Raw genomic sequence first — 22,201 nt, forward strand, 5'->3', positions numbered from 1 at the left:
TATCACCAATAACATTTCTCCAAATTGCTGTCAACTTCCTATTGATTCAAATTAGAGTTTGAATAACAAGCCAGAGAGTAAATGAAATTCACAAAAAAATATCAAGTAATTCCAAATCTCTCTCAAGACTCAATACAAAGTTACCACAACTAAAAGGAATTCAAAGTTAAGGTATGACACACACCACCCACAACAACCACCCCACCCACTAATATTAAAAGCTTGGGGGAGAGAAAGAGGAAGACAAAAGAAAAGAAACACAGGCACATACCACTTCCTGTCCTTTGAAAGATCTAGTCTTTGAAATAGAGTCAACAGATTTGAAACAGTTATTTCTGGACTGATTTGTCTCTTGAAAATCTACAAACAAATCAATAGATGCAAATCAACAGACCAATATACAAGATCAGATAATCTACAGAACTGTGATAGCAAGTGCATCACTGATCATATTAAGTAGAAAAATTAAACACGGATGAGTGAACTTATGTTGGTCAGATAGTATGTTTATTAGAAGGAAAACGAAAAGTATAGTAACGTGTAGTATGCTCTGGTTTGCTAGATCCATGAAGAAGATGGTCTGAATGCATAACTGGATGGAAAAAGCACTGATTTTAAAACAACCAGAATGTTTCATAATGAAGTAAAGATTATTCTTCCTCTATGTAGTATTTGTTAGATAAAAAAAAAAAAAAAAGAAAAAAGAAAACCCAACACATGCTAACAAAACACTTTATTTCTGATCATTCATGTGCTCTGTTCATATCTCTGTGTGGTTATTGGTATACCATTTCTTAAAATCAACAACTCTACAAGTAGTGTCACAAGGAAAAATCCTACCAGAAATACTAATAGATGTAATAATTAAAAGTAGTTCATATAATGATCTCTTCCCCCACAACACATAGTATTGCCTGATGTAGAAATACTAGGCAGGACTTACTAAGTATGGCTGCAATCAACTGGATTTAAAAAAAAAAAAAAAAAAAAAGAATGCATGCTTATCCCTACACCAAGACTGAAAAACTTTGACACATATGTCTTTTCCTAGCACCTAGAGCTTTTCTGGGGACAGGGCTGAAGGCTCCTCTTATTTATTTGTATAAAATGGACAGAGTAGTTTATAGGATGGGCAGAACTCAATTAAAATATGTTCTAGTGACCAGATCAACACAGTATACTGAGTTTAGTATAGTCTCCGAAATTTTTGCTTCTCTGTCTTAATAGGACAGAGCTACACACAAATTCTTGTCAATACCAGAGAGGTCAGTGGAGGCAAAGCCACAATTAACATAAAGCATTAATTCCATATTGCTTCTGAATATAGAGAAATAGCTAAAATCTCACTTGACCTATCAAGAAATACTGACTTACCTCCAAGGCACTGAGAGCAGCCATAACAACCTCCACGTTGTCATCCATAAGTCGTGCAAAAATGGCTGCTTCTATGAAGGACTTGTCAAAGCCCTCCTGAACAACGAGGGAAAAGCGGTTAAGAACCATTAGTTTCCAAAGCCTTCTTGGCAGTATAACTTTCATGACATATGAACTCAAGTACAGGAGAACAGAAACCTCAGTTAGGGAGAAACTAACTGCTAATACCAATGGAAGAAACAAACCTAAGTATCAGACTCCATTGTTGGACTACAAACAGCTTCATAAAACAGGAATTAAACCCAGACTCTGGATGACAGGATCGAAGTTTAAAGGAACAACAACAACTGAGCTGACTGAAAACAACATAAAGGAATGTGTGTGTCATATTTTAGTGACATGTTTGTCTTTTCTTCAGTAAAAGTTTCTATAACTTCTGAAGATAACAGATATCAATTAAGTTCTTTAAATGAGAGACTCAGAGGTACCAACCTTTGATGCTTCAATGATCTCCTTCAAATGCTGAACAGCCAAGACCCTGACTGCTGGTTGTGGATGATTCAGGCTAAGTACCAGAGAGGTATCAGAGTCTGCCAGAAACTGAAATGTACATTGCACAGTTACTCAATGTATGTTGAAAATTAATGAATTAAACTTTGTCATTAATACATATACTAAGGAAAAAAACCCAGTAACTATTGATCCAGAATAGAAATGGTATATTTCTGATTGTAAAATGTCAATTTCAGAATAACACAGTACAATTGCCCTGTATGTGGACTTACTGTATTTTTAAAATTATACCCTGAGGGCATTTCTACATGAGAAAGTTAATTCGGATTAAGGTACGGTGTGAGTTTAAATTGAAATACCTATGGTTGAATAACTCCATCCGTAAATAAGCCCTAAATTCTCACTCTGCCAAGGTAAGGAAGCACCCGCACTCTTTTGTCCTAGAAACACACTGCACTTATCTAAGGGTTCTGAGAAAACGCCAGTGACTGAACACCAGACTGCCAGAACCCTGACAGAGACAGCTAAGAAGGTAATGAATAGACCAGATGCCTGCAGCTTATCTCAGCAAACCTGAAGTTGCTTGGACAGAGTTCTACATATCAGGATTTTAGCAGTTGGCCACCTATTTGTAGAATCTGTGCTATTTATGCAGCCATGTTTTTCTTGAATTGGCCTAAAGTGTCTGAAACACTGCTTTTAATGGCCCATAATCTTTGCCAGTTTGCATGTTTGATTTGGAGGTAACCAGCTTTGAATATGAAGAAATGTAGCTATAAGAATGTTTAAAACAAACAAACAAAAAAAAAAAAACCCCACACACAAAACAAACACACATTAAACTTTTCTTGGACAAAAAAAAGTTATACAATGATTTCTCGCACTTATGTGATTGCCCGGCTCTTGCTACCCTTTGGAGACAGCATAGCCTAGAACTTGGATCACGTAATTCTCTTGGTCACAGAATATCAGCCTTTGAAAGAGTAAAAAAGCAACACAAATACTATGAAGAATGTCTTCACAATCTCCTTTGATCTAGAATGGTGTTCTCGTGTCTGCCACCTTCTGAATTTGACAGTTCGTCCAGCTTTTAAGACACTAGCAACGTCCCAGTACACTGGGCACGTGACTTGTCACAACATAACAGAACTTAACAGAGACGCAGCAATATAAGCATAAATATTTTATCAAGTTGCTTTTTTAATTTAAGTGGGACCATTCATCATTTTTTGTTTCAAGACAATGACACTTAAATCACATCACAATACAAGAAAAAAAAATTTAAAGACAAGAAGACAGATTACACCCCAGTATAATTACTGCTGACTTTTAAGACCCATACCAGATGTGATTTGGTTCCATGAAAGTTGGCCTTACCTACGCTGATATTTATGCCACTCATGCGAAGAGAGATAACAATTGGGGAAAACTTGCTCTTCTGATTTTTACATATTGTTCAAGTGCTCCTCAGTATACCAGTCTGAAGGTTTCAGGATATCTGTCAACAATAAAGAGAACAGGTCGTACAGAAATTACTGTAGAAAGTTATGCACCCAATTACAACAGAACTATTCAAGAAATAGAGAATGTGGAGAGCACTTTTTGAATCACAGGACTGGAAAGACCTCAAGAGTCTTCCATGGCCAGTCCCTATACACAAGCTAGGGCTAAGTTATCGAGACATCCATTTGGTGTACTGCTGTAAAAAATCTCCAGTTGACCGGAGATTCCACAACTCCCATGGCACTGCACTTCTATGTTTAATACCCCAACAGTTGGAAGTTTTCCTAATGCCCAACCCTCAACCACCCTTGCTGCAATTTATTAAGCCAAGCTCTTGCTCCATGGTGGTATAGTAAATACATGCCATAAGCGTCTCAGAGGATAACATTTTTCCTCCCCCCCCTTGCAACAACCTTTTATGTACTTGAAAACTGTTATCATCTTCCTTCTCGTTCTTCTCCAGCACAGGGTAGTATAAAAAATCAATGATTAAAAAAAAAATGGATTTTTAAATTTAAAATCAGATTTATTTTTTTTTATAAAATGCTGAGGAAAAAATCTATCAAATATCTCCTCACTGAAATAAGATTATAAATTCTAATTCTATAGTATGAGACAATATATTCATTAATGTTTAAAAAAGTTTGTAAATGATTCCAATAGCTTCATGGCATTAGGAACCAAGTTTATGAGGGCCAGGCTCATGTAATAGTATTATGTAGTTAACCTTTCTATCATCCAATGCTCAGCGCTAAGTCTAAACGCTACGCATCAGAGATCTTATTTTTTCAGTCTTCAACTGTGGATTTGCCGTCTCCAGAGATAACGATGCTTTCAACAGCAAGAATGTTTTAAAATAAAAACCAAACCAAATACACGAGTGAGAAATAACATGACCTAACTTTATCTGTCCCTGCCAATTTGTTACACAGATCAATCCTTTACATCTCGCTAAAGTACATAGTTTCAAAAGTTCATGATGAAATTATGAGGTGTTGAATAAATCGACAAGAAGATCTGGGAGAGAAATAGTCGAGAAGAGAAGACGACAGGATATTAGAACAACAAAGAGAAAGCTGTCATGAAGCAGCATATATGAAAGTATGAGTGCTTTCTAGAGGTAAGCATTCTTATTTGACATACTCCATACCTTCTCCCTAAGAAGGGAAAACCCTATAATCCAAGCAGACCGGATAAAAGAGCCTCGTTCTGGGAATATATCTTAATAATGAAATTCTCACCTGTAGGTAAGACATATTGCAGCAAAATGCAAGAAGGCAGACAAAGAAAATGCAAGCTGGGCGCCCGACAAAAACACATAGAAGTGTTCCTTCTCAGAGAAATGCAGAAAAATGAATGAACATGATCGAACATGAATAAGTGTATTGGAGCCAGACAACAATAATCATCTGCCCTCCTACTATGTGTACTCGTAAGCCTCAAGGATATTGTGTCCAGTTACTGAGCACCGCATTCAAGAAGCATTGGAAAATAGAGAGAGGAGTCCAGAGAAAGCAACATGACTGATTAAAGGTCTACGAGAAAAGTGACTTTATGAAGGAGGCTGAAAGAATTGGTTATGTTATTTAAGGAAGAGAAGACAGAGCGGAATGATAGCAGTTTTCAGTAATCATAAAGGAAGTGTCATATAAAGAGAGAGGAGAAAACTTGTCCTCTCGCCTTACACTAAAGACAAGAAAAGCAATGGGCATCAATGCAGCAAGGGATTCAGACTGGACAATATATGAAAGTCCTAACTGTCAGAGGGCGTAAACATTGACAAATTGCCTAAGGGAGGCATGAATCTGGAATCTCCATCTCTGGAGATATTTAAGAGTAGGTTAGATAAATGTCTATCAGGGATGGTCTAGACAGTATTTGGTCCTGCCATGAGGGCAGGGGACTGGACTCGATGACCTCTCGAGGTCCCTTCCAGTCCTAGAGTCTATGAATCTATGCAGGATCTTCAGGTTGGTAAACTTTTTTTATTCCATACTTCTTTCTTAAGGACTGCCGGTCTTCCTTCTGGACTATTCTTGAATTCTCATGTTTGAGTAAAAAATATAGTTGTTACTCTATGGTACTATCATTTTAAATGCAGTTGTGATAAAAAATAAAATAGCTGAAATAGGCAGATCTTCCTTTTACAATTTCACCTTTAAGTAGTACTGAGTGTCAGTGAATGCAATGAATAATACTAAATGAGCAGAATGGTAATAATAATTAAATAACTGCATTGACTCATTTGGTTTAGGAGAATCCATCCCCAACATACAGGATTCTGAACACTATCCACCTTCAAGATCACCATCATTTTCTATAGTTTCAGAGTTATCTGCCAATGATAGTGTTTCTGTCACATCATGTATGTCACATAAACACAGTCTATAACCTGTAGCAAAAAGAGAAAGAAAAAATCTCCATCATCCAGAAACAACCATAGATAAGTTTGTGATAAGACCCAGCAGATAACAAAAAGAGGTAATTGATGAAAAAATTGCTCAGTTTGTTTATGCGACAAACTCTCCTTTCCGTATGATTGAGAACCCACACTTCCTTAACGTGGTTCTGTCATTAAGACCAGGACACAGTCCACCCAACAGAGCAGATGTCGCAGGCAAATAGCTGGATAAAGTTATGAAAGAGAAATTGAGCAGTGTGCAAAATGTCTAGAGGGTAATATTGTTAATCTGAGTTTTGGATGGGTGAAACAATGTTCACAATGATCCTGTTGTATGTGTTTATGTGACAACAGAAGAAGGGAATGTCAAGGGATTGTTTCCTCAAAGAAACAATCAATACAAGAGGAAATGCGCACACAGCAGAATACTTACAAGAAGTAGCAGTAAAAGCTATAACAAACTGAAAAAAAAATCCAAATATCTAGCATGCAGCTTGGTCACAGACAAAGCTGCAAATGTATCCAAGATGAGAAGAGAGTCACAATCTAAAAACATATGGTTGCAGTGCTCATTTGATGCACCTCCTAGCCAGAGACTTCAATGTTCCAGAAATAAAGGCTAATGTTGTTGAAATTGCAAAATAATTCCGCAACAACCACTTTGCAGAAGCTGCTCTGAAAAAAGTGGGAGGAACCAAGCTAACTCTCGCACCAGACATGCAACGGAACTCAGTAGTGGACTGTTTTGAGCACTATATCAAGAACTGGCCTAATCTGATAACAGTTTGTGAACGAAATCATGAAAAAAAATAGATGACACTGTCACAGCCAACATTCTCAACATTGGGCTTAAGAGAAATGTTGAACACATGCTGAGTACCCTGAAGCTTATTTCTGTAGCCTTGAACAAAATGCAGGGAAATTGCTGTTTTATTGCCAACGCTCTTGAAACTTGGAAGGAACTGAGTGAGATCTTAAAAAGAGAAATATGCAATGACAGAGTTAAATTACAAGCATTAAAAAAAACAAAACAAATGGGACAAGCACTATCTCTGGCTCTTTTCTTGCAAATATTCTCAATACTCGGTATCAGGATCAAACCTTAACTGCTGAAGAAGAGGAGTTGGCTATGACATGGACATCCAGCAATCATCCCTCCATAATGCCAACTATAATAAACTTCAGAGCTAAGGATGAACCACTCAAGAAATACATGTTTGCTGCTGATGTTTTAAAGAAAGTCACATCAGTGAAATGGTCAAAGTCACTTAAGCACTTGGATTCAGAGACTGTTGAAGTGATAATCTCACTTTTAACAGCAGTAGCTTTTTCTGCTGGTGTAGAAAGAATATTTTCTTCCTTTGGACTAATTCATTCCAAATTGAGAAATCGTTTGGACCTGAAAAAGCAGGAGAGCTTGTTTTTCTTTTCCAGATTATGAACGAACAGGAAAATGAAGGTGAAGACGACTGAGTTAACTGCAGAAGCCAATATTTTAAGTTTCTCATGTTGACCTGGCTGACATAGTCGATTTAATTTTTTTGTTTTAAATATTTCATTTAACTATTTTAGTTGAAAATAATTTTAACAGAAACAAACCTGATTTTAAAAAACTTGACTTTAACTAAATTCAAAAAAATTCATATGTTTGTTCTGTTAAAATATTATGTTTGCTGTTGAAGAAAAAAATCCAGAATACATAACATTGTTGTTTTAGTTAAATAAAACAATTTAAATCTCTGTCTGGTGATGTTCTCCTCCTAATACAGCATGACAAAAAAATCCTCCAAATACTAACGATTAACCTGTTGAATTGGAGATAGTTCACCTCCCAGTGACTTCATATATGTCTGCTTCAATTACCTTTGGTAAATGAAATAACCAAACAATCATTCATTTTCTGATATAGCCGTAAAACTCACCTGAAAAGTTGTCAACATAAATCACTTTAAAAATGTATAGTGTGTATCTTCTAAAAATGAAACCTACATCTATCTCTGAGTTGTGAAGAATATGTATTAAGGTTATAACAACCAACAAGAATGCACTTCTATGTAGAAATCCACAATTAAATCAAGTCTTCCTGACCAGTGATTTAAATCAAATCCACCCTAACCGAGTAACAGGCCTACCCTGTCCCTGCTCATACGTCTTATGTATTTGTAGAATGTTAGCTGTAGACATAAAGGATAAGAAGAAAGTTTAATCTCATTTTATGCTTTGGCCTTTCTAATTTTGTCCCTACATATTTATGTTATTTGTTTATATTCATCATCATTTATAATTGGACCTAGTTTCCACTTTTTGTAGGACTCTTCTTTGAGTTTCAGATCATTGAAGATCTCCTAGTTAAGCCAGGGTGGACCCTTGCCATACTTCCTATCTTTCCTATTCAATCAGATAGACCACTCTTGTGCCCTTAATAATGTCTTTTTGAAAAACTGCCAAGTCTCTTCAACTGTTTTCCCCGACTTGCTTCCCATGGGATCTTACCTACCAACTCCCTGAGTTTACTGAAGTATGCCTTCTTGAAATCTATTATTTTTATTGTGCTGTTTTCCCTCCTACCATTCCTTAGATTCACGAACTCTACCATTTCATGATCACTTTCACCCAAGTGCCTTCCACTTCCAAATTCTCAACCAGTTCCTTCCTATTTGTCAAAATCAAATCTAGAACAGCCTCTCCCCTAGTAGCCTTCTCCACCTTCTAAAATAAAAAATTGTCTCCAAGACATTCCAAGAACTTTGGATAATCTGTGTCCTGCTATAATCTATGTCCTGTTATTTTTCCAAACAGATATCTGGATAGTTGAAGTCCTCCATCACCACCACCTTCTGTGCTTTGGATGATTCTGTTAGTGGTTTAAAAAAAGCCTCATCCATTTACAATAAATTATAGTAAATAATTCTTCAGAGGGTATTAATCTGATTGTGTTTTCATAAAGCTGGTCAATAAGATGCAGACCACTAGTGTAAATGATTAATACAAAAGGCTCAGTATAACTTAAGAGTGCTAGGAGAGGCTAGCAGCTGAAATGCTCTGATATTAAGGTGATGGGGAATGTACCAGGATAGATTTGGCTTTAATTACATGTACTGTAAAGACCAAAATTATGCTTGCATAAATCACTCAGCATACCTAAGTAACAAGTATGAAGTCACAATCAGGATAAATTAGATAAATGCCATATGAACACAAATTACTAAGAGAAGAATATATTGATTCACAGGTGACTTACCATACTTTCATACTGCACAAAATGCATAGGAAATAAGAAGTAACTTACTTTCTTTCAAGAAGTCTGATGAGAGGAAGAAGTTGTTTATTGAGCAGATCCATTTTGGTAGAATCACATTCATTCTCCACACCATAGGAAATAAACTCTTCAAGAAATTTACTAAAAATGACAAACACACAAATAAAAACAGACATATTGACAAGACAACACTAATCATCAGCATTATTAATTGAGACAAATAGAATAGTTTGTGTGATTCATATCGTATGTTATAAATACAGGTTTTCTTTGGAGTTTAAATTTCATCCCCAAAGTAAATTTTTTCTTTGTAAGGCCCCAATCCAGCAAAGACTTATCCATGAATTCAACTCTGCTCAAGCAAGTAGTCCCAGTGAAGTCAAACACTTATTGGTGTTTGAACACTATGTTCGCAGGATCAGGGTGTGTGTCAGGAACCCTTGAAAGCTGGGAAGATAACAGACGTTCCAACACAGTGCTAATTACATTGTCACAAATCAGGTGCTATTGTAGCTGAAATTAACATACATTGTAGAAAATAATTGAAACTAGCTCACCAGGCTAATAAGCGATCTAAATCCTTTTCCAGTGGTATACTTGTAAGTATGGCTTCTAGATGTCTCGTATAGATATGGTTATCTGTCACTTCAGATTCCTCATGCCTCTCTTGAGAAGAAACAATTAGACATTTTTAAAAGAAAGATGAACAGTTGTTTTAAAATAAACGCTTTACATTTATTACACCAACCACCATGAAAAAAAATAGACAGCAGTCTCTAGTGGATTAAGCACATAACAGGGAGACAGGAATGTACCCTGTCTAACACTAACCTGCTGTGCCCCTTTGGTCAAGCCAGGTAACCATGTGCTGTACCTTACTTTCCCAACCTGTAAAATGGGGACCATAAAGTTTATCTATTTCCTATAGATGTTGCAATGATTAAATATTATGAGCTGCTCAGTATTATCACTATATTCCTGGAATAAAAATAGTGGCAAATGTTATATATGTTCTATCAAGTGACATTCTATGTGCAGCACTTGTCAAGTGCTGGATCGTCGTAAAATTACACTAGCTCTCATGAGATCATCTGTTCTCACTGGCGCACTGCAAATGAATATCTAGATGCCCAGCACATCATTAATCTGCTGTGGCATTTAAAAAAAACAAAAGCTATTGCACAAGCCTCACAGAAAAAAACACGAGCAGTTCCTCACAGTTTGGAGCAGTCTATCATCAGGAACAATTAAAACTGATTTATCTACCAAAGCTGCTACACGGGTTTACCCAGAAAAAACACTGGGCACATGCTAACATACCAGTAGCGGAGTCAATAATGGAGCAAACTAGGTGTGGCAGCAGGTAACGCAGAAGGGGAGTGACGTCATAGGCAGCTGAAATGCCATGCAGGATAATAACCAGGTCTGGAATGTTACACAGGTAGCGAAATGGCCTGCACAGGAGAACACCAAAAGGAAGACTGAATATTGCTCTGGGTTCTAGCTTATCCATCACTTTCTATTATACAGAACTTTCAACTATCCCCATATCACCAAGTGGCTCAGCCTCAATGAAAAAAATAAGAAGTGCTATAGGGATGCATTTCCCAGTTTTCACAGGTTTAAGGATTGGTGCATATCACATTCTGAAAGGGTACAAGGCACTGCCAATCAACCATAACTCCGCCTTGTTTTGAGGCAGTCTATTTCCCTTGTTTCTTAAGAAAGTGGTGGTAGGGAAAAGTGAAAGATTGAGGGGTACTTGCGTGTATGTGTGTGTTGGGGAGAAATGAGTGGATCTTTCTGGGAATACCTCACCACCATTCAACTACTTGCTCCGCACTCCTCCCGTGCTCAGTTGGGCTAGGGGATCCAAGGGCAAGAGGGAAGGTGGTAACTTGTGGGCTGCGAAGAGCACATCTACCAGCTAGAGATAGAGAGAGACACAGGGACAGGAGCCCTAGAATTCCTACTCCACTTCAGGAGAAGAGGGAGGAAAAGAGGGCTGGCAGAGGCCACTCTAGCTACATGTGAACTAGGCAGCTGCCTAAGGCAGGAGATTTGGCCGGCTGTCCCTCTGTCATGACAGAGGGGCAAGTCAGGCCAAATCTGCCACTCTAGGCCTATGAGGAGGGGGGTGACAGACTGAAGTTTTGATCAGGGTGGCAGTCTGTCCTGAGTGCCTCTGAAGCTGATATGAAAGGAAAGGGAGCAGGATGATTGCAGAGGTGTGAAATGACATACTCATCTCAATGGGATGTCCTCAGATGGAAGGAAGACACCCTTTTGGTGATGAATGAGGCCTGAAACAATAGCTCTGAGCTTTGCAAACTGCTCCATTCATCTGAGTGGATATTCTCACACCCGCCTCAGTGCCTGGGTGCTATGCCACACATTAATCATGCCTCTTACCAGCTTTCCATACTGCATGAGCACTGTGTGCCTGTGCCCAGCACCAAGGATGTCTGTTCCCAGTGCCCAGCAGAAGTTCAGTGAGCCTATTCCACCAGAGATTTGATTCATTTCTGGTTGGAAATTTTGCACTGGCCTCTCTGGTATCATCTGCAACGTGGCAACTAGTTCCTCTGTTGATTCTGTCCCCACGCCAGACTTCACATCCTGGACACAGTCTTGCCCACCAAACTGTCCCAGGGCAGGACTTGGGCATATGATAGATGCTGAAATTCCTCAGAATTGTGTACACCACTAACACTTCCAAAAGGAGCATTATAACAGCCCCAGACAGCAAGGGAAAGGTGGGTTGACAGCACTAATGTTCTCTGAATGCAGAACTCCAGAGAAGAGGACTCTAACTAATGGCCCTGGCATGCAAGTGCTTCTTCCTCTAAGTCACCATGTGAACACATCCTCAGAAACTCCTTAGAGAGTGAAACACAGAGTACACAATAGCTCTCACGGATGTGTAAGCATTAGCAATAAAGCTTCTAGGGTGCAGAAACTTGAGAAATATTTTTGAACTGGTCCTTGGTACTGGTCAACAGCTGTTCCATGCTGTACATTTCAAGAAAAATTCTTCCTAACTCTGCATCAAAAAATAACGTATTATAAACAGCTCATTTTAGGTGGGCTGTAACTCAGGACTAAATCACCCCAAATTTGTACTATGAACTCTACCTTAGCCCCTCTTGTGGCATATCAATTTTCAAGCTAATCTCCTCATGCTTTGGGGGTTGACACCTGAATATTACAAACACCTTATTCCTGGAGGTGAGGAGGAGGAGGAGGAGACGACGACTATATCTGAGGAATGCCTGGACAAAAAAGACCTCAAACTTGTACCACCAGCTCTACCCCTGATGAAGCACAGAAACCTTCAAAACAATCTTGATTACGCAAGTGGATTTTAGAGCACTTTGAAATATTGACTGTTAAACAGTATGATAGGTCTCAACCTTAACTATAGTAGTGTGACCACCCTATGGTAATGATAGAATCCTTTTAAATATCATTAGTTTCCATCTTTAGGACTCAACTATTAAGAAGAAATCCGTCAACTCATGTATACTTACTTTTTCCCAAGACCCTCTCCCTTTTGGTTCTGAAGAAGAACCACCAGGCAGGCAAGCCCTTCCCTGGCTACAGAAGGTGTTTTTGTCAAATTCTTGCTGATCTGTAACATCAAGGACTGCACCAAGGAAGTCTCCATTGTCACTTTCACTGCCAACTGGCAGATGATCATGTAGGTTGCAGCTCTGTAATCCACTAGAGAGGATTTCAAACCCTACCAAGAGAGAAAAAATTCGAAGTGCATTTCTGCCAAGTTTAAGTCTAAAAACAGTGTGTCTAAATAACGGTACAGAATACTCTTAGGGCAACATTAATGAATTGCATTATCCCCTTTTCATCATGTTATAGCTTTAGTGAGCTAATTAAACCTCAAATCTAGACAGAGAAAAAGATTAACACTGTAGCAAAGCAGGTAGACAGAGCTGCCACCAGCAGCAGCGCAGAAGTAAGGATAGCATTGTATAGTCATGTACTTCTGCACTACTGCCTTCAGAGCTGAGCCTGCAGTCAGCAGCCACCAGTCTCCAGCCACCCAGCTCAGAAGGCAGCAACGTGGAAGTAAGGGTGGAGAGGTATGGTATTGCCACCCTAACTTCTCCGCTGCTGCTGGCAGGGTGCTCCCTTCAGAGCTGGGTGCCTGGCCAGCTGCCACTGCTCTTTGGTCACCCAACTCTGAAGGCAGCACAGAAGTAAGGGTGGCAATACCACACTCCCCCTACAATAACTTTGTGACCTCCTCCCCCACCCCACATACATCTCCCTTTTGGGTTGGGACCCCTAGTTTGAGAAAGGCTGATCTACTCCATGAAATCTACACAGTGTAAGGTAAAAATACACAAAAGACCAGATTTCACGGTTCATGACGCATTTTTCACAGCCGTGAAGTTGGGAGGGCCTTAGCTGTAGTTATCTAAACTCCCTCAGCCTTGAAGTGCTGTATTACAAGAAGTATATCAGATCAAAGCCAGGCAGACACAGCTCCCTATGCAGTCCAACGATAGCAATCCTGAACTGGTCATGGCTGAGTGCTGACTGGTGAGTCTTGCCCACATGCTCAGGGTTTAGCTGATCGCCATATCTGGGGTCGGGAAGGAATTTTCCTCCTTGGCAGATTGGCAGATGCCCTGTAGGTTTTTTTCCTTCCTCTGCAGCTTGGGGCATGGGTCACTTGCTGGTGGATTCTCTGCAGTTTGAGGTCTTCAAACCACAATTTGAAGACTTCAATAACTCAGACATAGGTTAGGGGTTTGTTATAGAAGTGGATGGGTAGGGTTCTGTGGTCTGCTTTGTGCAGGAGGTCAGACTAGATGATAATATTGGTCCCTTCTGACCTATGAGTCTATGGTACATCTTTAATAGTCAGCAGAAGCAGCAACAGGAACACAGAGAAGCGAGCTGTGTTTTGTTTACCTAGTCTCTTTTCTAATTTATTCCAGGGTGAAAATCCCTCTTGGAAGTTAAAAGCAGCAGAGAATCCTGTGGCACCTTATAGACTAACAGATGTTTTGGAGCGTGAGCTTTCGTGGGTGAATACCCACTTCGTCAGATTACAGGATTCTAGTTGACAAAATAAGCCACATTGTATCATGCAAGAGAATGAAATACTGGGTACCTTTTGTATGTAAGGAAGCAGTTTGGAGACTATAGTGTCTGTTATCTTTTCTACAGCCCCAAGAGCAGACACGATGGTGGAGGCATAAAAAGTAAACAGGACTCTCAACTGAGAGATGCTGCCATGATGAACAGAAAAGGTCTAGAACGAAGGGAAAATAGTTACTTAGGCATTAGGATGATACTAAAAATATAACTACAATATTTAAGGTCTTATGTTAAGAGTTCCTGTTACTACAGGATTCTGCTTAATAGTACTTCTGATAATAACAACTTCTGATTAATGGTAACATTTTGCCAGGAACCAGTCCTGTCCCATTGACTTTATTGTTAATGGGATTTGGATATGGCAATGGCATGCCACTGACTGAACTATTTTGGAAGAAAGGCCCTGACTGCAGGCAGGTTTGAAGGGCTGCAGCCAAGGAAGGAAGCACTAGGACGTGCCTTTCCCAGCTGCAAGTCTGCAACGGCATATGCCTATGGCTGGTGCTCGGCAAGTCCCAGAGCTTCCTTTTCTGGCTGCAGCCCAGTAAACCTGCTTTGCTACTTATTGGTAACTTCCAAACAACAGCAATTCTTTGTCAGGAACTGAGAAGCTGCTAATAAGTGAAATCCACTGTATTTGCATTTTGCTTATTTTGGCATATTCCAAAAGTTTAAGGAATTGTGACTGCTACATCTATCATTCTTCTAAGATTTTATTATTACTGTTTTGTTTTGTTTTGGCCAGTGATTGAAAACTATGATTCTTTCTACCACCCTGAGATCAATGGGTCTAACACCCATAATTTAAACTACTGTTAACATTTCAAAGCACACACTTAAAATAGCCATGGCAACTATGAAAAGAGGTACCCAAGCGCAAAAATTATTTGCAAATAGAGTGGCAGGAATCAGGTGGCTTTTTTTTTCTTTTTCTTTTTTTTTTTTAAACAAACTAAAAGCATCTCAGTTTTCTCCATAAGAATTGCAGTCAAAATCTTGTGGAGTCACTCTAGGGCATCAGTCAATTTCCTGTTTCTTGGTTAATACAATCTCCTCTGCCACAGTCTCCTCCAGCTAAAGCTCCTTCTCCCTTTCATCTCTCACTGTATATACAGGACTGCAAAGTTCGCTAACTTCATTTTGCCTTAGATATTGGCCACCACCAGAAGCAAAACATCAGAGCAGAAGGACCAATGGTCTGATCCACAGAATTTTCTGTACTGTTCCCAATGACATTACACCAATTTCCACTAGGTCTTCATATCTCGGTAAATCAAAGTGGGCTCAAAGAAAAAAAGATTTCAGACATTTCTGTGTACTGAGTGCATTTACTGCTACACAATTCAAAATGTGCAAAAACAGCACACCATGATACAAATACATAAGAGGGGAGGGGGAAGAGACACACAGACCGACCGAACTAGAAGAATTTACCAACCTTTACAGATTTTGTCACCAGACTGCAAATGAAATCCATGAAACCCAGATCTTTGTAGCAGTGAGTAATCAAAGCACCCCTAGCAAGTGGGACTCCTGGTTTCTGTCCATGATAAAAATCAAAGAAAGGGATATAAAAATATAAATAAAATTAGCATATTCTAAAAGTGAAATCAAACACACACACACACACACACAAACAAACTTCCTTCATCTCTCCAAAGTATACTAAATGATCACTGGCATCCTGATTTGGGGAGGGATAGCTCAGTGGTTTGAGCATTAGCCTGCTAAACCCAGGGTTGTGAGTTCAATTCTTGAGGGGGCCATTTAGGGATCTGGGGCAAAAATCTGTCTGGGGATTGGTCCTGCTTTGAGCAAAGGGTTGTACTAGATAACCTCCTGAGATCCCTTCCAACCCTGATATTCTATGATTTAAATTGAAACAAGTAATGGTTTCCTCTCATTGGACTTTGTTTCTTCCCCTTATATTTTTATAAAATTATATGTCCTAGTAATAAGTTGACTGCAAACATACTACGAATAAAAAGCAGATTTTTTTTCCTTTATCAAAACAAGGGCTATAATTAATTTTCCTTTAAAGAGAAAGATCAGGAACAAGGTGGACATTGGGGCCTCAATCCTGCAACAGAATCTTGTAGTCAAGACCCAAATCTATGGGGCTGCACACAGGGTGGCAGGGGGCATGTTAATAGATACAGTATCAGGACCAGGACCTTACTAAGTACTATTTCTCCTACATCCTCTGAACTGTAACTTTTAAGCTACTTTACCTTAATTGGATGCAACCAATTCCATTTATGAGTTGGGTCTTCAATTTTTAACAGCTGGATAACTCTCACAAACAATTTGGTCTCATGGTATGGCAAAACACAACCAATCAAACTGTCCTGGTTGTAAAGATGGATATGAAACCTAAGAAAAAAGCAAACACAATCAGAAATTTCATAACATGAGGTCCATACATCCTATTCTTGCAACACAGGTTTAAAATAAAAACCTTAAACATAGAGTGCCAGGCTGAATCAGGACTGAAGTCCATCTTGTTCTGTATCCTGCCTCCAACAGCATGCAGGACCAGATGCTCAGATGAAACAGCAAAAGACCCTGCACCCAGCAGTCATGGAATAACCTGCTCACAGGTAAATTATCTGTCTGCCGTAATTAGTTAAAGAGAAACAAATGTTTCATTTTCGAAGATTTTAAAGCAGGTGAGGATCATTATGATCATCTAATTTAAGCTTCAGTATAACACAGGCAAGAGCAATTCTGCAACCCAATGGATGCATGTGCAACAGCCATTCATGCTTTAGCGTTAGGAAGTATTTTCTACTTTCTATATCTGCAATCATCTTACATAAATAAGGACAGTAGCATATTACAAAATATCTGGTCCATTTTCTCTCCCATTCTTTTCAGTACCTTGGAATTCAAAAATATTTAGCACATACCAGTATATTATACTAGACTATATTGCACAGAGTTCACATATTATATTGAAAATACACCAACTGTACACAGCCTCTTTCATTCTGAATGTTATCAAATAAATGCCTCATAACCTCCTGCAAAAATGCTCAATCCCAGCCAACCACATAACTGGGAAACTTTGGTGAAGGACATTCGGACAAACTCACACAAAGAATGCCATGGAATCTTCCCTGGCCCCAGAGAGAATACAGACCCTGGCTAAGTTCTCCTGCAACAGACCCATATACTAATTTGTCAGGAACAAAACTTATCTTGCCTAGTAAAGATGAACATTTGAGTTGATTGTGCCAGGATTTGACCCATAGTTTAAGGAAACTAGGACCAAATCACACCCAAACTATTCTAACAAAAAAAAGTCAGTTTCTCGTAAATTTATCTATTGACATGCATGTGATCTATTTGATTACCTGTGAATTAGCCACTCCAGGCACTTTTGTGCTGGTTTAAGCATGAAGTAAGGAGACAGATGAATCAGGAATGATGAAATATTCTCATCCAGCTGCTCATTTACTGCTTTAGTCTGAACACTGCGCTCCAAACCCTTTGATGTGAGACTGAACAAAGTAGAATGAAACATCTCAAAGGAAGGATCAATCCCCATCAGCTCTTCTAGGCCAGTGCAACCTATGAGAAGTAAGTGAAAATGGTTTAAACACAACAGTTCTCTACCTCAAAACATTCTTCTCCTTCCCATCCAAAAATCATCAACATTAGTCTGCAATATTTCATACTGCACTTCTGTACATCACCTTCATTGAATGAGTCATGCGAACTAAACTGTTATGGTAAAATGTTTTTCCCCCTCCCATAACTGAAAGGTTACACAAAGTATATTTTGCCATCCTACAGATGGATACGACAATTCAAGTAGGCAAGCATAGGTGACTAGAGATCTGGGCACAGGAATAGAAACCAATAACTCTGTAATTCTAATCCCGCTCTGACAGTAAAGCTCCATCTGTGAATTTGGACCAATCACACCCTCCCTCTGCCTCAGCTTCTCCATCTGTAAAATCAGTACTTATCACTCTTGCTTTATAGGAGTGTTACAAGGAGCAAAATGCTATAACAATGGTAAAAAGTGTCTACTATGTATAGAATATACAGCAGAATAACCAATACGGAATTTTCTACAGACGATTAGTGAACATGTCTAGGAGCGGAGCTTTTGCTGCATTTAGACAGTTTTTATAATTGGTGAGGAAAAGGTACAACACAACTTTTCACCAATAAACAAGCATAAGAAATGAAAAGTACTTTTTAGAACTAAACTAAAATACATTATTTTCTGATCTATAAGATAAATAATCATGATGCAAAGAACAGTGTATATAGCAAATTAGTTCTACCGTTTACAGCATAATAAAATAAAAAACCTATTTCATTACAAACTAAGTGCAAAGTGACTCTGGATGCAAGTAAAGCAAGGAAACCAACCAGAGGGAGACATGAGAAAAACAAATGTTCAAATACATCAGGGGTTCTCAAACTGGGGGTTGGGACCCCTCGGGGGTCATGAGGTTATTAGGGGGCAGAGTTGTAAGCTGCCAGCCTCCACCCCAAGCCCCACTTTGCATCAAACATTTATAATGGGGTTAAAGTGTTTTTAATTTATATGGCGGGGGGGTCGCACTCAGAGGCTTGCTGTGTGAAAGGGGTCACCAGGACAAAAGTTTGAGAACCACTGAAATACATGGATTCCTTTGGTGCTTAAATACAAAGCTAACAGATACCTTAGAAATACCTGTGTTACATTAGATATAGATTGAGATAAGCTAAAAGGTCATCATCATGTTAAAATTAGGTCAAAAGTAGTAATAATAATCATCATCATCATCTAAGTTAAAAGTAGTTTCAGGTACTACACTTGCTCCCCAATCTCTCTAGTAACTTTGAGGTTTTACAAACATTTTTCTATTTTAAGAAGTTTTACTCTCCTACATTCCACTGGGAAAGACCTACACAAACATGGAGACTATAAAAGAGAAAGAGGAAAACTAACTAAATCCAAGTGCTTTCAAAAGGGGTGCACACACACAAAAAAGACTATTTTTTTCCTCTAATACCTTTCAGTCACTGTTACCCACAACAGCAGAAGATCGTAACATTTTCTGATAGAAACGTGGGACTTAAGCTGATGGTGTCCCTATAGTCACGCTTACCTATCGCAAAGAAGGTGTCTCTGTCAATACTGGCAGCTTCCTTGCAATCAAACAGCAAGGAGGCTGCTTCACTTCGAGACAAAAGGCTGGGGTCATTCTGAGGGAGAGCGAGTCGTTTCAGCTGGTGGGCGAGGGATGTCATGTTTTATATTTCCGTGGAAGAAACCTTAAAATTAGAATAAATAAAATCCACCACAAACAAATAAAACAACCCTGGAACAAACCGTATTTGATCGCACAGGAGACTCTTTTCTGGCTTTCAGCAAAGCCTGAGTTTACCGACAATAAAACACCGGAGCAACCAACTAAAGACTAGCTACACAGCGGCTCAGCCCGGGGTACCCACGCGTTCACCGGGCACACACCGGGCTACCATGGGGAGTGGGGGGGCAAGTTCTTGCACGTTCACACTGCTGCGTTCCCGGTGACCCCCCCACTACTCCTACACAGCAATTTATCACACGCAGCCCCGGGCCCAGCGCGCTGCAAGATTTCCCAGAGTACAAGCTCTGCCCAAGAGCCCGGGGTGTTTCCATACACTAGGGGCCAGACACCCCAGCTCTGCCCCGGGGGAGGCTGGGGGCCGCTGGCTCTGCCCGAGCCTCATGGGGACTCCCCGCAGCCCAAGCATCCGGGAGCTGGGGGTGCTGCTCTGCCCGACTCGTGGGGGGGGGGCTGGTTCCTACCGAGCCGCCGCTGGCTCCCGCCGCGCGCCCCTTGCAATACAGAGAAGCGAGGCGACCTGTCCCCGCACCACGTGCGTAAAGCAACTTCACCTCTGACCCGGAAACGGTGGTGCTGAAGGGGGCATAAAAAAAAAAGCACGCCCTGTTGGGAAACTGAGCAGGCGCGCCCCAAGTCAAGGGACGAGCCCTGGGCGGGGTTTGGCGCTCGCGAGTGGGCTTGGGGTGCGCGCGCCCCGCCCAGGAGTCCAGAGCCGAGTGTTCGAGCTGCCTGCGTTCGGTCGCTGCGCAGGGTGGGTCTGGCTTGAGGCGCGCTGACTGGGGTTCGCTGTGTGTCAGCAGGCATCGGTCCCTGCTCCACCTTTGCTGTGGGGCGGGGCGCCCCTAGCGGCGGGAGGCTTCGCGGCCTGTTCTGGTATTTGGCAAGCGCTCCGGATTTGCAGGCTGTTTTGAACTGAGCTTCCAGCTCTGTGCTGGGAGCCACTGCAGCTGTGAAGCCCAGCAGGGCCCCAAGACCAGAGAACAAATAAGAGCAACCCATAATGTGTCACTTTCCTCAGCTTTAGAGGGGTAGCCGTGTTAGTCTGGATCTGTAAAGAGTCCTGTGGCACCTTATAGACTAACAGACGTATTCAGGACCAGCGCTATTGTTTTTGCTGCGCCGCGCGCTAGTCCTGCGGTTCTGGTGGACCTGCAGCAGTCGAGCCTGCGGCGAGTGTCCGCAGCTCCAGTGGAGCTGCCGCAGCCATGCCTGCAGGAGGCCCACCGGAACCACGGGAGTAGCGGACTGTCCGCAGGAATGCCTGTGGCAGCTCCACTGGAGCCACGGGACCCTCCGCAGGCACGACTGCAACAGGTCCACTGGAGCCGCCTGCCCCCCCCCCTGGCGACCGGCAGAGCGCCCCCTGCAGCATGCCGCCCCAAGCACGCGCTTGGCGTGTTGGGGTCTGGAGTCGCCACCTGCCACCCCCTCCAGCAACCCCCCCCCCCCCAATAATCTTGGCACCCTAGGCGATTGCCTAGGCTGCCTAAATGGAAGCGCCGGCCCTGGACGTATTGGAGCATGAGCTTTCATGGGTGCATACCCACTTCATCAGCTTGTAAGCTGCAAGGGAGAGGGGCCATTCTTTTGCCCTATGCTTGTACAGCACCTAGCAGAGCAGGGCCTTCTAAGCCCTACTGAAAATAATTATTAATGTGAAATCTCATTACTTTTAATAATGACTCCTGATTTTTTGAGTGCTTGCGGTTGGCAATGCTGAAGAATGACTCCTCTTAATACCAAAGGGCTTTAGAAGGTCCTGTGCTGTGTAATATAAAGCCACTGGCCAGTTTAAAACCCTTATTTGTTACACTCAGGAATAATGTATTCAAAACCAAAATGGGAATGTGTTTTGTAATAAAGTGGGAGAAATAGGGGGGAAATCAAATTTCAGACAATGGAAATAGTTTCCTTTTTTTAATTTTGAAAGTCAGAACATTTTTTTTAAATATTTTCCTCTACAATTAAGACAGTAACAAATTTATTGCCCACTAATGCTACCTTAGGCAGCAATAACTTGCTATGCAATGTAAATACAAACAGCCAATACAGGTATAGTCCCATATCTGGGAATGACTTATGCACATGCTTAATTTTAATATTGGGAGTAGTTCCATTGACTTCAGTGGGACTATGCACATGTGTAAAGTCAACCATGTGTGCAAATCTGTATAGGACTTTGGACACAAAGAGCAACTGAAGGCTGATCTCATTCCTGAGAATAGTATCGGGGTAGCTGCGTTAGTCTGTATCCACAAAAACGAGGCATATGGTGGCACCTTAAAGACTAACAGATTTATTTGGGCATAAGCTTTCATGGGTAAAAAACTCACTTCTTCAAATGTATGGGTGACTTTTTTCATGTTTTCTCAAGTTTTACCCATGAAAACTTATGCCTAAATAAATCTGTTAGTCTTTAAGGTGCCACCAGACTCCTTGTTATTCCTGAGAGTGTTTATGAATGTCTTTCCTTATACTGTCCCTTTCCTCCCCAAGCACGTCACAACTTTACTGCCTTTCAAACTACAGACAGAGAGTCTGTTCATCTGTGCATCTGAAATGCAATCAGTTCTGGGGTATTGTGCAGCAGCTGTTTAAGAGCATGCAATGACAATGCACAACAATGGAGGAGAGGAATCTGTGAATATGTAGTCTATTAAAACTGCAGAGGGAATTCAAGTAGGCAGA

The 22,201-nt window shown here is 40.6% G+C and overlaps 2 protein-coding genes across 2 annotated transcripts in view; one reads left to right on the forward strand and one right to left on the reverse strand.

Annotated features, from left to right (window-relative positions):
• HEATR1 (HEAT repeat containing 1) overlaps positions 1-20,046 on the reverse strand; it is a 59,904-nt gene extending 39,858 nt beyond the window's left edge. Inside the window, exons 1-16 of the mRNA XM_075064576.1 lie at positions 19,975-20,046; positions 19,289-19,454; positions 17,534-17,750; positions 16,409-16,550; positions 15,616-15,717; positions 14,191-14,331; positions 12,581-12,792; positions 10,371-10,504; positions 9,882-9,938; positions 9,608-9,716; positions 9,081-9,191; positions 3,364-3,385; positions 2,179-2,191; positions 1,867-1,997; positions 1,375-1,470; positions 272-360 (exon numbers count right to left, since the gene is read on the reverse strand). Coding sequence (XP_074920677.1) covers positions 272-360; positions 1,375-1,470; positions 1,867-1,997; positions 2,179-2,191; positions 3,364-3,385; positions 9,081-9,191; positions 9,608-9,716; positions 9,882-9,938; positions 10,371-10,504; positions 12,581-12,792; positions 14,191-14,331; positions 15,616-15,717; positions 16,409-16,550; positions 17,534-17,750; positions 19,289-19,430 — 1,718 coding nt within the window. The 5' untranslated portion in view covers positions 19,431-19,454; positions 19,975-20,046. The remainder of the gene's footprint in view (positions 1-271; positions 361-1,374; positions 1,471-1,866; positions 1,998-2,178; positions 2,192-3,363; positions 3,386-9,080; positions 9,192-9,607; positions 9,717-9,881; positions 9,939-10,370; positions 10,505-12,580; positions 12,793-14,190; positions 14,332-15,615; positions 15,718-16,408; positions 16,551-17,533; positions 17,751-19,288; positions 19,455-19,974) is intronic.
• Positions 1-22,201, forward strand: part of ACTN2 (actinin alpha 2) — a 163,458-nt gene that overhangs the window by 23,185 nt on the left and 118,072 nt on the right. The window lies entirely within an intron of this gene.

This window comes from Chelonoidis abingdonii, chromosome 3 (genome assembly GCF_003597395.2).
Source record: "Chelonoidis abingdonii isolate Lonesome George chromosome 3, CheloAbing_2.0, whole genome shotgun sequence".
Classification (NCBI taxonomy): Eukaryota; Metazoa; Chordata; order Testudines; family Testudinidae; genus Chelonoidis; species Chelonoidis abingdonii.